General features: G+C 58.8%; 1 protein-coding gene across 1 annotated transcript; it reads right to left on the bottom strand.

Annotated features, from left to right (window-relative positions):
- Positions 1-308: 308 nt before the first annotated feature.
- Positions 309-8,615, bottom strand: LOC142074385 (kallikrein-14-like). The gene is made up of 6 exons (XM_075134984.1): positions 8,567-8,615; positions 8,246-8,338; positions 7,994-8,156; positions 5,901-6,154; positions 2,504-2,640; positions 309-461 (listed from the first exon to the last, which is right to left on the bottom strand). The coding sequence occupies exons 1-6, from the start codon at positions 8,613-8,615 to the stop codon at positions 309-311; spliced, it is 849 nt and encodes a 282-aa protein (XP_074991085.1).
- Between the last annotated feature and the right edge of the window lie 8,064 nt (positions 8,616-16,679).

Below are 16,679 nucleotides of genomic sequence, written 5' to 3' on the forward strand. Positions count from 1 at the left end.
GTGGATGACCCTGGAGGAGAAGCGATGTTTGGGATTCATCTCTTTTTTTTTTTGGGGGGGGGGGGGGGTGTGGGAGGGGGGTGGAGGACAGGTTGAAAGGACCAAATTTCCCACCAAACATCACAACCTTTTAATTTCTCCTGCCTTCCCACCCACCCTCTCACCAGCTTCACCAGGTGACCCTGGTTTCACCCACAACCTGGCCACAACCCTCTGTTGTCCCAGCGTTCCTGCCCCCGGCGAGCAGCGGTAGCGCGGACGTGGTCTTCTGACCTCTTCTTGGACACTTGGAGGTTGGTGGAGTGTCACTAGTTGTCCCTCATGGTCTTCTGGATCCACTGGGCGTATCTACAGACCTTAGTGTAGACACCAGGTCTTTTGGGTTGCCCACATTTCTCCATGCCCCAGGACACGATACCTTGGAGGGTCCCGTTGCAAACCAGAGGTCCTCCGGAGTCACCCTATGGAAAGACGCGGTGTGAAGACGTCGTTCTTCATTGGGTCACCTCAACCCTTGTTGGCTTGGCCAACTCCTTGTGGCTTGACCCACCATTGTTGGATCTCTTTGGGTTGGGTGACCTCTTTGGGTTGACTAACCGTTGTTGAGTTGGCCAACCATCATGGGGTTGTCCAACCATCATGGGGTTGTCCAACCATCATGGGGTTGGCCAACCATCATTGGGTTGGCCAACCATCACTGGGTTGGCCAGCCATCATGGGTTTGTCCAACCATCATGGGTTTGTCCAACCATCATGGGGTTGTCCAACCATCATGGGGTTGTCCAACCATCATGGGGTTGGCCAACCATCATTGGGTTGGCCAACCATCATGGGGTTGTCCAGCCATCATGGGGTTGGCCAACCATCATGGGGTTGGCCAACCATTATGGGATTGGCCAACCATCATGGGGTTGTCCAACCATCATTGGGTTGTCCAACCATCATGGGGTTGGCCAATCATCATTGGGTTGGCCAACCATCATGGGATTGGCCAGCCATCATGGGGTTGTCCAACCATCATGGGGTTGGCCAACCATCATGGGGTTGGCCAATCATCATTGGGTTGGCCAACCATCATGGGTTTGTCCAACCATCATGGGGTTGTCCAACCATCAAGGGGTTGGCCAACCATCACGGGGTTGTCCAACCATCATTGGGTTGGCCAACCATCATTGGGTTGTCCAACCATCATGGGGTTGTCCAACCATCATGGGATTGTCCAACCATCATGGGGTTGTCCAATCATCATGGGGTTGGCCAACCATCATGGGGTTGTCCAGCCATCATGGGGTTGGCCAACCATCATGGGGTTGGCCAGCCATCATTGGATTGGCCAACCGCCATTGGGTTGGCCAACTGCCACTGGATTGGTCACCTCCAACTGGTTTGGTCAACCTTTTTGAGGTTGATAATCTACAACTGGGTTAACCACCCCATGACCCCAACTCTTGAGTTGTTCCACCATCATTGCGGTGGGTGACCAACTCCTATTGGATCAGCTAACGGTTGGTGGCTTGTTTAACCATCATGGGGTTGGTCAACCACCCCTGTAGGTTGTCCAACTCTCTTTGGGTTTTCCAGCCATCACTGAGTTGGCCAACTTGAGTTGGCCAACCCTTGTTGGGTTGAAGAACATCAATGGGTTCCTCAACTGCTCTTGGGTTGGCCGGCTGTTGTTGAGTTGGCCAACCCTTGTTGGGTTGAAGAACATCAATGGGTTCTTCAACTGCTCTTGGGTTGGCCAGCTGTTCTTGAGTTGGCCAACCCTTGTTGGGTTGAAGAACATCAATGGGTTCCGCAACTGCTCTTGGTTTGGCCGGCTGTTGTTGAGGTGGCCAACTATGAACGATTTGGCCAACCCTTGTTGGATTGAAGAACATCAATGGGTTCCTCAACTGCTCTTGGGTTGGCCGGCTGTTGTTGAGGTGGCCAACTCCACTTGAGTTGGCCAACCCTTGTTGAATTGAAGAACATCAATGGGTTCCTCAACTGCTCTTGGCTTGGCCGGCTGTTGTTGAGGTGGCCAACTATGAACGATTTGGCCAACCCTTGTTGCGTTGAAGAACATCAATGGGTTCCTCAACTGCTCTTGGGTTGGCCGGCTGTTGTTGAGGTGGCCAACTCCACTTGAGTTGGCCAACCCTTGTTGAATTGAAGAACATCAATGGGTTCTTCAACTGCTCTTGGGTTGGCCGGCTGTTGTTGAGGTGGCCAACTATGAACGATTTGGCCAACCCTTGTTGCGTTGAAGAACATCAATGGGTTCCTCAACTGCTCTTGGCTTGGCCGGCTGTTGTTGAGATGGCCAACTCCACTTGAGTTGGCCAACCCTTGTTGGATTGAAGAACATCAATGGCTTGGCCAACCCTCATTGGGTTCATGAGCCACCAGAAGGAGGGGGGGGTTAATGACAAGGAGACCATGTCCCCTTCTGTCCCCAAGGTCCACCTTGAAGACAACTCCCCCCCCTCGGGTACCAGAGGGGGGGACATTTTGGCCGTACCTGGCAGGAGTCCCTACCGCCTTGGAGGCTCCCGGCGCACAGCATGTTCTCGGTGATGGAACCGGGATATAACCGGCGACACTCGGCCGTCGAGAAGATGGTGACGTTGACGCACTGCAAGACGTCCGGGTAAGAGACTGAGACGGGAAACGGAGGGTGGGGGGGGGGTGGGGGGGGGTGGGGGGGAGGAGGAGGAGGAGGAGGAGGAGGGGGGGGGGAGGGGAAGAAAGAAACCAGAGCAATCGACCCGGGAACCGGCAGAAATTCACCCTCCTGCCCCTCCCCCCCCTCCCCCCCCCGAAAAAACAAACCCCCCCTTCCCGGTGCCGACAACTCCCCCCCCCTCCCGGCCCCGAAAAAAAGGGGATTTTGGGGATTTTTTTGTTTTTGGGGGGGGGGGGGGGAGGAAAAAAAAGGAGGTGTTTGGGGGGTGTTTTCAAAGGAAGACACGGCCCACGGTGGGTGCAACTTTTTTTCCCGGGGGCGGGGCGGAGGTGGGGGGGAGGGGGAGTGGTGTTGGAATTTTGGAAGCGGAAGAGGGAAATTCCGGAAATACGGCGGGGGGGGGGGGGTTGGGGTTTTTTTTTTGGTGGGTTTTTTTTTTTTTTTTTTTGGATGCCTTCTCCTAAATTTCGCCTTTTGCTTTCTTACGGTTTCCTGGCGGTTCCTCCCGTTTCCTTCGCGGATATTTCAGCTCTTCGATCCCATTTTTTTTTTTTTGGAAATCGGTTTTCATTTCCCCACCCCCCCACCCCTCCCCGGCTGATTTAACTTCATTTATTTTCGTCCTCTTCCGCTGGATTTCTAGGATTTTAGACGTTTTTCGCGTATTCCTTCTTCTTTCTTTTCACCGTGTTTGGTAGAAATCGACCTCACTTCGCGTTATTTCCTCCCCTTTCCTCCTCTGCTGTCCCCCTTTTTGTTCCCGTTTCTTAGGAGAGGACCCAGATGTCCAGGAGACCACCCAAGATGTCCAGGAGACCACCCAGGTGTCCGGGAGAGGACTCAGGTGTCCAGGAGACCACCCAAGATGTCCAGGAGACCACCCAGGTGCCCAGGAGAGGACTCAGGTGTCCAGGAGAGGACTCAGGTGTTCAGGAGACCACCCAGATGTCCAACAGACCACCCAGGTGTCCAGGAGACCACCCAGATGTCCAAGAGAGGACTCAGGTGTCCAGGAGATCACCCAGATGTCCAAGAGACCACCCAGGTGTCCAGGAGAGGACTCAGGTGTCCAGGAGACCACCCAGATGTCCAAGAGACCACCCAGGTGTCCAGGAGAGGACTCAGGTGTCCAGGAGACCACCCAGATGTCCAAGAGACCACCCAGGTGTCCAGGAGAGGTCTCAGATGTCCAGGAGACCACCCAGATGTCCAAGAGACCACCCAGGTGTCCGGGAGAGGACTCAGGTGTTCAGGAGACCACCCAGATGTCCAAGAGACCACCCAGATGTCCAGGAGACCACCCAAGATGTCCAGGAGACCACCCAGGTGTCCGGGAGAGGACTCAGGTGTCCAGGAGACCACCCAGATGTCCAAAAGACCACCCAGGTGTCTGGAAGAGGACTCAGGTGTCCAGGAGACCACCCAAGATGTCCAGGAGACCACCCAGGTGTCCGGGAGAGGACTCAGGTGTCCAGGAGACCACCCAAGATGTCCAAGAGACCACCCAGGTGTCCAGGAGACCACCCAGATGTCCAAGAGAGGACTCAGGTGTTCAGGAGACCACCCAAGATGTCCAAGAGACCACCCAGGTGTCCAGGAGACCACCCAGATGTCCAAGAGACCACCCAGGTGTCCGGAAGAGGGCTCAGGTGTCCAGGAGACCACCCAAGATGTCCAGGAGACCACCCAGGTGTCCAGGAGAGGACTCAGGTGTCCAGCTGACCACCCAGATGTCCAGAAGAGGACTCAGATGTCCAGGAGACCACCCAAGATGTCCAAGAGACCACCCAAGATGTCCAAGAGACCACACAGCTGTCCAAGAGACCACCCAGGTGTCCGGAAGAGGACTCAGGTCTCCAGGAGACCACCCAAGATGTCCAAGAGACCACCCAGGTGTCCAGGAGAGGACTCAGGTGTCCAGGAGACCACCCAGATGTCCAAGAGACCACCCAGGTGTCCAGGAGAGGACCCAGATGTCCAAGAGAAGACCCAGATGTCCAGGAGAGGATGTGGGTGCCCAGGAGGGGACTTGGGTGTTCAGGAGAAGACCCAGGCATCTGGGAAGGGACCCAATTGTCCAGGAGAAGACGGACCCAGGTGTCCAGGAGAGGTCACAGGTGCCCAGGAGAGGTCTTGGGTGTTCAGAAGAAGACCCAGGGGTTCAGGAGAGGACCCAGGTGTCCAGGAGAGGACGTAGGTGCCCAGGAGGGGACTTGGGTGTTCAGGAGAAGACCCAGGGGTTCAGGAGAGGACCCAGGTGTCCAGGAGAGGACCCAGATGTCCAGGAGAGGATGTAGGTGCCCAGGAGGGGACTTGGGTGTTCAGGAGAAGACCCAGGCATCTGGGAAGGGACCCAATTGTCCAGGAGAAGACGGACCCAGGTGTCCAGGAGAGGTCACAGGTGCCCAGGAGAGGTCTTGGGTGTTCAGAAGAAGACCCAGGTGTCCAGGAGAGGACCCAGGTGTCCATGAGGGGACCCAGACATCCCAGAGAGGACGTAGGTGCCCAGGAGGGGACTTGGGTGTTCAGGAGAAGACCCAGGGGTTCAGGAGAGGACCCAGGTGTCCAGGAGAGGACCCAGATGTCCAGGAGAGGACGTAGGTGCCCAGGAGGGGACTTGGGTGTTCAGGAGAAGACCCAGGCATCTGGGAAGGGACCCAATTGTCCAGGAGAAGACGGACCCAGGTGTCCAGGAGAGGTCACAGGTGCCCAGGAGAGGTCTTGGGTGTTCAGAAGAAGACCCAGGTGTCCAGGAGAGGACCCAGGGGTTCAGGAGAGGACCCAGGTGTCCAGGAGAGGACCCAGATGTCCAGGAGAGGACGTAGGTGCCCAGGAGGGGACTTGGGTGTTCAGGAGAAGACCCAGGCATCTGGGAGGGGACCCAGGTGTCACGGAGAGGGCTCAGGCACTCATGAGAGGACCAAGGTGCCAAGGACATGACCCAGATGTCCAGGGGGGGAAACCCAGACCTCCAGGGGAGGACCCAGACCTCCAAGAGAGGATCTAGACCTCCAGGAGAGGACCCAGACCTCCAGGAGAGGACCTAGACCTCAAGGAGAGGACCCAGACCTCCAGGAGAGGACCTAGACCTCAAGGAGAGGACTCAGACCTCCAGGAGAGGACCTCCAGGAGAGGACCTAGACCTCCAGGAGAGGATCTAGACCTCTAGAAGAGGACCCAGACCTCCAGGAGAGGACCCAGGCATCCAGAAGAGGCCACGGGTACTGGGTACCTTCTGGGGAGGTGGTAGCCCCCCATCCCGAGGTGGTGCAGACGGTGCCGGGTTCTGGGAGGCATGAGGCCACGGGGATGGGTTGGATCCTGCTGGTGAGGGTGACGGGCGTCAGGAGCTTCATCATCATGATGTCGTTGTCCTTGCTGGTGGGGTCGTAGTTGGGGTGTGCCACCAACTTCTGCACCGTCTTCTGCACCTCGCCCCACTCCCGCGTGTAGAGGTTGTGCTTGCCCAGGCGGATGGTGGTGATCCTACGGCAGGTAGGAAGGATGGGTGGGACCACAAGACCATGGCCCACGTGTGGGGCTTGGAGGTCACGGTGTGGCCACGACACTTGTGGGGCATGGTATGGTTGGGACGCGTGGGCCGTGGGCAGCCTGGCCCACGTAAGGGACATAGAGACTGTGGGGTGGCCATGGTTCATGTGGGACATGGCATGGTCAGGACACGTGTGGGCCATGGCATGGTCCACGTGTGGGCCATGGGGTCTGCAGCATGGCCAGGACACGTGTGGGCCATGGGGTCTGCAGCATGACCAGGACACATGTGGGTCACGGCATGGTCCACGTGTGGGCCATGGGGTCTGCAGCATGGCCAGGACACGTGTGGGACATGACATGGTCCACGTGTGGGCCATGGGGTCTGCAGCATGGCCAGGACACGTGTGGGACATGGCAAGGTCCACGTGTGGGCCATGGGGTCTGCAGCATGACCAGGACACGTGTGGGACATGGCATGGTCCACGTGTGGGCCATGGGGTCTGCAGCATGGCCAGGACACGTGTGGGACATGGCAAGGTCCACGTGTGGGCCATGGGGTCTGCAGCATGGCCAGGACACGTGTGGGACATGGCATGGTCCACGTGTGGGCCATGGGGTCTGCAGCATGGCCAGGACACGTGTGGGACATGACATGGTCCACGTGTGGGCCATGGGGTCTGCAGCATGGCCAGGACACGTGTGGGACATGGCAAGGTCCACGTGTGGGCCATGGGGTCTGCAGCATGACCAGGACACGTGTGGGACATGGCATGGTCCACGTGTGGGCCATGGGGTCTGCAGCATGGCCAGGACACGTGTGGGACATGGCAAGGTCCACGTGTGGGCCATGGGGTCTGCAGCATGGCCAGGACACGTGTGGGACATGGCATGGTCCACGTGTGGGCCATGGGGTCTGCAGCATGGCCAGGACATGTGTGGGACATGGCATGGTCCACGTGTGGGCCATGGGGTCTGCAGCATGGCCAGGACACGTGTGGGTCACGGCATGGTCCACGTGCGGGCCATGGGGTCTGCAGCATGGCCAGGACACGTGTGACCATGGCAAGGTCCACGTGTGGGCCATGGGGTCTGCAGCATGGCCAGGACACGTGTGGGTCACGGCATGGTCCATGTGTGGGCCATGGGGTCTACAGCATGACCAGGACACGTGTGGGACATGGCATGGTCCACGTGTGGGCCATGGGGTCTGCAGCATGGCCAGGACACGTGTGACCATGGCAAGGTCCACGTGTGGGCCATGGGGTCTGCAGCATGGCCAGGACACGTGTGGGCCATGGCATGGTCCACGTGTGGGCCATGGGGTCTACAGCATGACCAGGACACGTGTGACCATGGCATGGTCCATGTGTGGGACATGGGGTCTGCAGCATGGCCAGGACACGTGTGGGCCATGGGGTCTGCAGCATGGCCAGGACATGTGTGACCATGGCAAGGTCCACGTGTGGGCCATGGGGTCTGCAGCATGGCCAGGACACGTGTGACCATGGCAAGGTCCACGTGTGGGCCATGGGGTCTGCAGCATGGCCAGGACACGTGTGGGACATGGGGTCTACAGCATGACCAGGCCACATGTGGCCATGGCATGGTCCACGTGTGGGCCATGGGGTCTGCAGCATGGCCAGGACACGTGTGGGACACGGCATGGCCCACGTGTGGGACACATCTAGACCACAGAGACCACCGCATGGCCATCACCTACGTGAGACCACCACACCTGTGACCCATGAAGACCACGATACGTAGGACCGGTGGCACAAGAGGGTACAAGGGAACACGGCGCAACCGTGACACGCAAGACGCCACCCTTACCCCGGCGTGGTGCAGTGGGCCGCCGTCACCACCCACTGCCGGGCCACGAGGACACCACCGCAGTAGAGCCTGTAGGTGTCGAGGATGGCCACCTGCCACGGTTGTGAGTGGGGTTGGCAGTCCATACCCCCCACCACGCGCGTTTCACCCGTCACCGAGGACCCTGCGAGGGATGAAGGACACGGTTTTAACGCCACCGCACCCGGGATCTCCACCCTTGACCGGTCTCCACCCCTCCACCCCTGCACTCACCCGTGGATGCCACCAAGACCAAGGTGCTCAGCAACTTCACGATGTCCCATAGCCTGGGGGTCACCATGGCTCGCAACTCCATCGCCGTGGCCGCTGTGGGGCAGAGGTGTCAATCCCGTGATGGGGGGTGGGGGGGGTGGGGGGCGGGGCTTGCCTTTCGTGGCTTCACTTGGACCTTCTGCCCCATTCCAGGAGAAGGTGAGATGTTTCTTGGGGCAGCGTGGTACCTCCACACATTTTTTTTTGGGGGGGGGGGGGGGGAAGGGGGGGCATTGCGATAGCTCTCCATCATTTTGGGGTGTCCCGTCCCCCCCCCCACACCCTGGTTCCCTCCACCCAGCTGTCGGAGCTCCACAATTCGCCCCGTCATCGCGCTTTTGCAAGGGTGACATCATTATCCCCCGGTGCCACGGCGGCAATCAACCCAGTCATCGTTAATGAAGGCCCCGTAATTATGGGTTCCACCAACTCCTCCGCCTCCTCCTCCTTGTCTTGGGGCGATTGACCTCCCAGCACCTCACAACTGCCCTTGGATGCCTCCCTCGAGCAGGGGCTTGTGGGTCGTGGCCCGTAGAGATATGGGTCGTGGTCCCCCTCCCCCCCCCACCCCCCCCCCAACACGGTTGGTTCTTCAAGGTTGTGGGTTGGAGGCACCCTTGGATGTGGGTCATGGCTCCCCGTGGAAATGGGTGGGGGGGGGGTTGCAAGAACGTGGGTCATTGTTCCCGGTGGTTGTGGGTCGTGGTGGCCCATGGTTGTGGGTCGTGGTTCTCTGTGGGTCATGGTTCCTCATGGCCATGGGTCGTGGTTCCCCAGGGGTCTGAGTCACGGTTCGCCGTGGCCGTGGGTTGGAGGCACCCATGGCTCTGAGTCATGGTCTCCCATGGGTTGAAGGCACCCATGGCCACGGGTCATTGATCCCCATGAACGTGGGTCACGGTTCCTCATGGCAATGGGTCATTGCTCCCCATGGAAGAGGGTTGGGGGCCCCATGGAAGTGGGTCAAGGCTCCACGTGACTGTGGGTCACGGTTCCCATGGCCATGGGTTGGAGCCACCCATGGGTGTGGGTCACCACTCCCTGTGGCCATGTGCCATGGGTCCCACAGATAAAGGAAATGGGTCCCATGGGCGCGGGTCATTGCTCCCCGTGGACATGGGAGGTGGGCCCCAGGGCCAGAGGTGGTGGGCCCCACGGACATGGGTGGTGGTTCCCTGAGAAGAGGCTGGGTGAGGATGGGAGGCTGAAGATGGAGGGATGGAGAGGGAGGGGAGATGGAGGGAGGGAGGGATGTGGGGAAGGTGGGATGGGGCCGGCACGGAGAAGGAGGCAGGGATGGAGATCATGGATGGAGGGATGGAGACCATGGATGGAGGGATGGAGATCATGGATGGAGGGATGGAGATCATGGACGGAGGGATGGAACAAGCATGGAGAAGGAAGGAGGGATGGAGATCGTGGACGGAGGGATGGAGATCATGGATGGAGGGATGGAGATCATGGATGGAGGGATGGAGATCATGGACGGAGGGATGGAGGAAGCGTGGAGAAGGAGGGATGGATGGAGGAAGCATGGAGAAGGAGGGATGGATGGAGATCTGGGATCAAGGGAGGAAGCAAACATGGAGAAGGAAGGAAGGATGGAGATGAGGGACAGAGGGATGGAGCAAGCCTGGAGAAAGGAGGATGGGGATCAGGGATGGTGGAAACATGGAAAAGGGAAGGAAGGCTGGAGATCAGGGACGGAGCAAGCCTGGAGAAGGAAGGATGGAGATCAGGGATGGAGGGATGGGTCAAATATGGAGAAGGAGAGATGGATGGAGATCAGGGATGGAGGGATGGGTCAAATATGGAGAAGGAGGGGTGGATGGAGACCAGGGATGGATCAAACTTGGGGAAGGAAGGAGAGATGGACATCAGGGATGAAGCAAGTAAGAAGAAAGGGTGGCTGGAGACCAGGGGCAGCAGGTGGAAAGAATGACCAAGGACCACGACCTCTTGCTGAAGGGGTCCCATCACCCCCCACCCCTCACCCCCCTCACCCCCCCCCCCCTCATCCCGACAAACCTCTCCGTAGGTCCCCGCTGTACCCCCGGGGGGGGGTGGGGTGGGGTAGGGAGGGGAAGTGGGGGTGGGGCCACCCCTTTCCTCCCGACTGCGGGAACGAAGCAAAATCCTCCGTTTTGGGTGGGTGTGGGTATTTCCACACCCCTCCCCCTCCCTTTAAAACCCTCCGCCGAAACCGTCCCGATCGTCGCCGTCGTCGCCGCTGCCGCCGCCGCGCCCGTCCCTCTCCCACGTGAACGCCCGGGGTTTTATAACGGCGTCACGGGGGGGGGGGGGGCCCCGTCCCACCCCGGGGTTGAGCTGGAGGCGTCCGAAGGGCGCGAGAAAGACGCCCGGTCACCTCCTTCTCCTTAATCCCTCGGCGTTTTGCACCCGCCTCGCCCTTGCTTCACGTCGGGGAGGAGCCAATCGGTGGGGAGGAGGTCACCGATTGGTTTGGCCCCGGGGTGGAAGGGGCGGGGAGGTGTCGATTGGTTGGTTGGGATAACGTCGGGAGGTGAAGGTGGGGAAAAGGGGAAGGAGGGGATTGGGGGTGGTTTTGGAGAGGCGACGTGATCTGATTGGTCGGTGACTTTGGAAACGGGCCAGTCGGCTTTGGAGATGCGGATGTGTTCATTGGCTAACGGCTTTGGAGACCTATTGGCCAGCTGGTTTTGCAAGTCAGCAAATTTCATTGGCCGGTGTCGGAGATCAGCACATGCTGATTGGCCAACCGGCTTTGAAGACCACCAGGTGTTGGTTGGCCAACCAGCTTCAGAGATCAGCACGTGCTGGTTGGCCAGCAAGCTTCGGACGTGCTGGTTGGCCAATCAGCTTTAGAGACCAGCGCATGTTAATTGGCTGAAATTAAGACGTCGGCACGTACCAATTGGCTGGCCAGCTTTGGAGACCACCTGATTGGCCAATCAGCTTTGGAGACCATCAGGCACAGGTTGGCTGGAGCAGAAGACCGAAGCTGTTGCGCGTGGTTCTCCAGCGCTTTCGTGGCGCGTCCGCGTGAGCGTGGTCAACACACGCATGAACACGCAGACCCCGACGTGACAACGGACCTCCACACGTCCATGACACACGTCCACACGTCCATGACATATGTCCACACCTCCACAGCACATGTCCACACCTCCACATGTCCCCAACACATGTCCACATGTCCATGACACAGGTCCACGACACACGTCCACATGTCCACATGTCCATGACACAGGTCCACGACACATGTCCACATGTCCACACGTCCATGACACACGTCCACACATCCATGACACACGTCCACAACACACGTCCACGACACGCGTCCACACGTCCACGACATATGTCCACATGTCCCTGACACATGTCCACATGTCCGCAACACATGTCCACACGTCAACAACACAGGTCCACATGTCCATGACACACGTCCACATGTCCCCGACACATGTCCACACATCCCCAGCACATGTCCACACGTCCCCAAGACGTGTCCCCAACACGTGTCTGCACGTCCACAACACACGTCCACACGTCCCCAACACATGTCCACATGTCCACAACACGCGTCCACACGTCCACAACACACGTCCACATGTCCATGACACATGTCCACATGTCCCCAACACACGTCCACACGTCCCTGACACATGTCCACAACACGCGTCCACACGTCCACAACACACGTCCACACGTCCATGACACATGTCCATACATCCACAACACACGTCCACACGTCCATGACACATGTCCATACATCCACAACACACGTCCACACATCCCCAACACACATCCACATGTCCATGACACACGTCCACACCACATGTCCCCAACACACGTCCACAACACACGTCCACATGTCCATGTCACACGTCCACACGTCCCCAACACACGTCCACATGTCCACAACACGCGTCCACATGTCCATGACACATGTCCGCACGTCCACAACACGCGTCCACAACACATGTCCACATGTCCATGTCACACGTCCACATGTCCCCAACACACGTCCACATGTCCACAACACGCGTCCACATGTCCATGACACATGTCCGCATGTCCACAACACGCGTCCACAGGTCCCCAACACACGTCCACATGTCCACAACACACGTCCGCATGTCCCCAACACACGTCCACACGTCCCCAACACACGTCCACACGTCCACACCACATGTCCCCAACACACGTCCACACGTCCACAACACGCGTCCACATGTCCATAACACATGTCCGCATGTCCACAACACACGTCCACACGTCCACAACACATGTCCACATGTCCACAACATACGTCCCCAACACGCATCCACACGTCCCCAACACACGTCCACATGTCCACAACACACGTCCACATGTCCCCAACACATGTCCACATGTCCACAACATGCATCCGCATGTCCACAACACACGTCCACATGTCCATGACACATGTCCGCATGTCCACAACACGCGTCCACATGTCCCCAACACACGTCCACACGTCCCCAACACATGTCCACATGTCTGCAACACATGTCCACAACACATGTCCACATGTCCACAACACGCATCCACACGTCCACAACACACGTCCACATGTCCATGACACATGTCCACACGTCCCCAACACATGTCCACATGTCCACAACACACGTCCACACGTCCACAACACGCATCCACACGTCCACAACACACGTCCACATGTCCATGACACATGTCCACACGTCCCCAACACATGTCCACATGTCCACAACACACGTCTACATGTCCATGACACACGTCCACAACACACGTCCACATGTCTGCATGTCCACAACACATGTCCACAACACGCGTCCACACGTCCCCAACACACGTCCACCACACGCGTTTACCCACCGGTGCACATCCCCCCCCCCCCGCCGCACACCCATGGGTGCACACTCGCACTAGAGGGTGCTGTCACCCTGCGCCGCTTGCACGTGGGTTGGGGCGGGGCTTCCAGCCAGCGGGGGGGGGGCGTGGCCAGCAGGTGGGAAGGGCAGGGCTTGCACCCTGCGTAAATCCCAAGCGGGTGTAAATGGTGTAAACAGGGCGGTGCGGCTTCTCGGGCGGAGCTGCACGCCACGGGCGTGGCCCGACCGGTTGTTTTGGGGGGGGGGGGGGGGCCTCGTTAGCGGCCGCCTCATTAGCGAGCTCTTAATTGGCACCAATTAGGGCGCCCACGCGCTCCCAGGAGGAGCCAGCACCCTGGTTTACAAAGCCTGTGATAACCCCAGGTGCCCCGGGGGGGGGGGGGGGGGGGGGGGCCGTGGGGTGGCCCCAGCATATGGGGGTGGGGGTGTGGGGTGGTCTCATGGTGGGGGGGGGGGGAACAAGTGGGACCATGGGGCGCTGGTCGTGGTCTCCAGAGATGGACACGTGTGACGGTGACGTGTCGGTCGTGGGCACGTCCGTGGTGGTGGGTCAGCGTTCGTGGGTTCACACGTGTGTCCTCCAGGCTTGGACATGTGTGTCCTCTTGCTGTGGACATAGGTGGCCTCCAGACCTGGACATGTGGCCTCCAGACGTGGACACGCGTGGTCATGGATTGCCAGCTGTGTCCTCCAGACCTGGACATAGGTGGCCTCCAGACCTGGACATAGGTGGCCTCCAGATGTGGAGACGCGTGGTCATGGATTGCCAGCTGTGTCCTCCAGACCTGGACATAGGTGGCCTCCAGACCTGGACAGGTGGCCTCCAGACATGGACATGTGTTCTCCAGACCTGGACACGCGTGGTCATGGATTGCCAGCTGTGTCCTCCAGACCTGGACATAGGTGGCCTCCAGACACGGACAGGTGGCCTCCAGACATGGACATGTGGCCTCCAGACGTGGACATGTGTGGCCATGGATTGCCAGCTGTGTCCTCCAGACCTGGACATGTGTCCTCCAGACCTGGACACGTGTGGCCATGGATTGCCAGCTGTGTCCTCCAGACCTGGACATAGGTGTCCTCCAGACCTGGACAGGTGGCCTCCAGACCTGGACATGTGGCCTCCAGACATGGACACGCATGGCCATGGATTGCCAGCTGTGTCCTCCAGACCTGGACATAGGTGGCCTCCAGACTCGGACAGGTGGCCTCCAGACATGGACATGTGGCCTCCAGACGTGGACACGTGTGGCCATGGATTACCAGCTGTGTCCTCCAGACCTGGACATAGGTGGCCTCCAGATCTGGACATAGGTGGCCTCTAGAACTGGACATGTGGCCTCCAGACGTGGACACGCGTGGCCATGGATTGCCAGCTGTGTCCTCCAGACCTGGACAGGTGGCCTCCAGATCTGGACATAGGTGGCCTCCAGACCTGGACATGTGGCCTCCAGACCTGGACACGCGTGGTCATGGATTGCCAGCTGTGTCCTCCAGACCTGGACATAGGTGGCCTCCAGATCTGGACATAGGTGTCCTCCAGACCTGGACATGTGGCCTCCAGACATGGACACACATGGCCATGGATTGCCAGCTGTGTCCTCCAGACCTGGACATAGGTGGCCTCCAGATCTGGACATAGGTGGCCTCCAGACCTGGACATGTGTTCTCCAGACCTGGACACGCGTGGTCATGGATTGCCAGCTGTGTCCTCCAGACCTGGACATAGGTGGCCTCCAGATCTGGACATAGGTGGCCTCCAGACCTGGACATGTGGCCTCCAGACGTGGACACGTGTGGCCATGGATTGCCAGCTGTGTCCTCCAGACCTGGACATAGGTGGCCTCCAGATCTGGACATAGGTGGCCTCCAGACCTGGACATGTGGCCTCCAGACCTGGACACGCGTGGTCATGGATTGCCAGCTGTGTCCTCCAGACATGGACATGTGTCCTCCAGACCTGGACACGTGTGGCCATGGATTGCCAGCTGTGTCCTCCAGACCTGGACATGTGTTCTCCAGACCTGGACACGTGTGGCCATGGATTGCCAGCTGTGTCCTCCAGACCTGGACATAGGTGGCCTCCAGATCTGGACATAGGTGGCCTCCAGACCTGGACATGTGTTCTCCAGACCTGGACACGCATGGTCATGGATTGCCAGCTGTGTCCTCCAGACCTGGACAGGTGGCCTCCAGACCTGGACATGTGTTCTCCAGACCTGGACACGCGTGGTCATGGATTGCCAGCTGTGTCCTCCAGACCTGGACATAGGTGGCCTCCAGACCTGGACAGGTGGCCTCCAGACATGGACATGTGTTCTCCAGACCTGGACACGCGTGGTCATGGATTGCCAGCTGTGTCCTCCAGACCTGGACATAGGTGGCCTCCAGACCTGGACACGTGTGGTCATGGATTGCCAGCTGTGTCCTCCAGACCTGGACATAGGTGGCCTCCAGATCTGGACATAGGTGGCCTCCAGACCTGGACATGTGTTCTCCAGACCTGGACACGCGTGGTCATGGATTGCCAGCTGTGTCCTCCAGACCTGGACATGTGTTCTCCAGACCTGGACACGTGTGGCCATGGATTGCCAGCTGTGTCCTCCAGACCTGGACATAGGTGGCCTCCAGACCTGGACATGTGTTCTCCAGACCTGGACATGTGTTCTCCAGACCTGGACACGTGTGGTCATGGATTGCCAGCTGTGTCCTCCAGACGTGGACATATGTGTCCTCTAGATCTGGACATACGTGTCCTCCAGACCTCAACATATGTCTTCTAGAGCTGGACATGGGTTGCCTGTCAGCACCAGACATGTGGTTGCAGGTTGCCACCATGGCCACCAGCACCAGATACACATGTCCATGAGTGTCCCACCATGGCCACCAGCACCTGAAGTATGGTTACGGGTTGCCACCATGGCCACCAGCACCAGAAGTGTAGCTACAGGTTGCCACCATGGCCACCAGCATCAGATACACATGTCCATGAGTGTACCACCATGGCCACCGGCACCTGAAGTATGGTTACAGGTTGCCACCACGGCCACCAGCACCTGAAGTATGGTTACAGGTTGCCACCATGGCCACCAGCACCAGATACACATGTCCATGAGTGTCCCACCATGGCCACCAGCACCTGAAGTATGGTTACAGGTTGCCACCATGGCCACCAGCACCAGATATGTGGTTACAGGTTGCCACCATGGCCACCAGCACCAGATACACATGTCCATGAGTATCCCACCACGGCCACCAGCACCTGAAGTATGGTTACAGGTTGCCACCATGGCCACCAGCACCAAACATGGGTGGCCACGAGTTGACCACCATGGCCACCAACCCCAACCCTCACAACTGGGGCCATTTCTTCACTCTGCTCATGGTGACCATCATCCTCCCACACCTCCCCCAAGTCCCATGGCGTTGAGGTCCATGGTGGAGCCACGGGATGGTGGAAGGTAGCCATGGGATGGTGGAAGGTAGCCACGGGACAATGGAAGGTGGCCACGTTTCAC

This window comes from Calonectris borealis, chromosome 35 (assembly GCF_964195595.1).
Source record: "Calonectris borealis chromosome 35, bCalBor7.hap1.2, whole genome shotgun sequence".
NCBI lineage: Eukaryota > Metazoa > Chordata > Aves > Procellariiformes > Procellariidae > Calonectris > Calonectris borealis.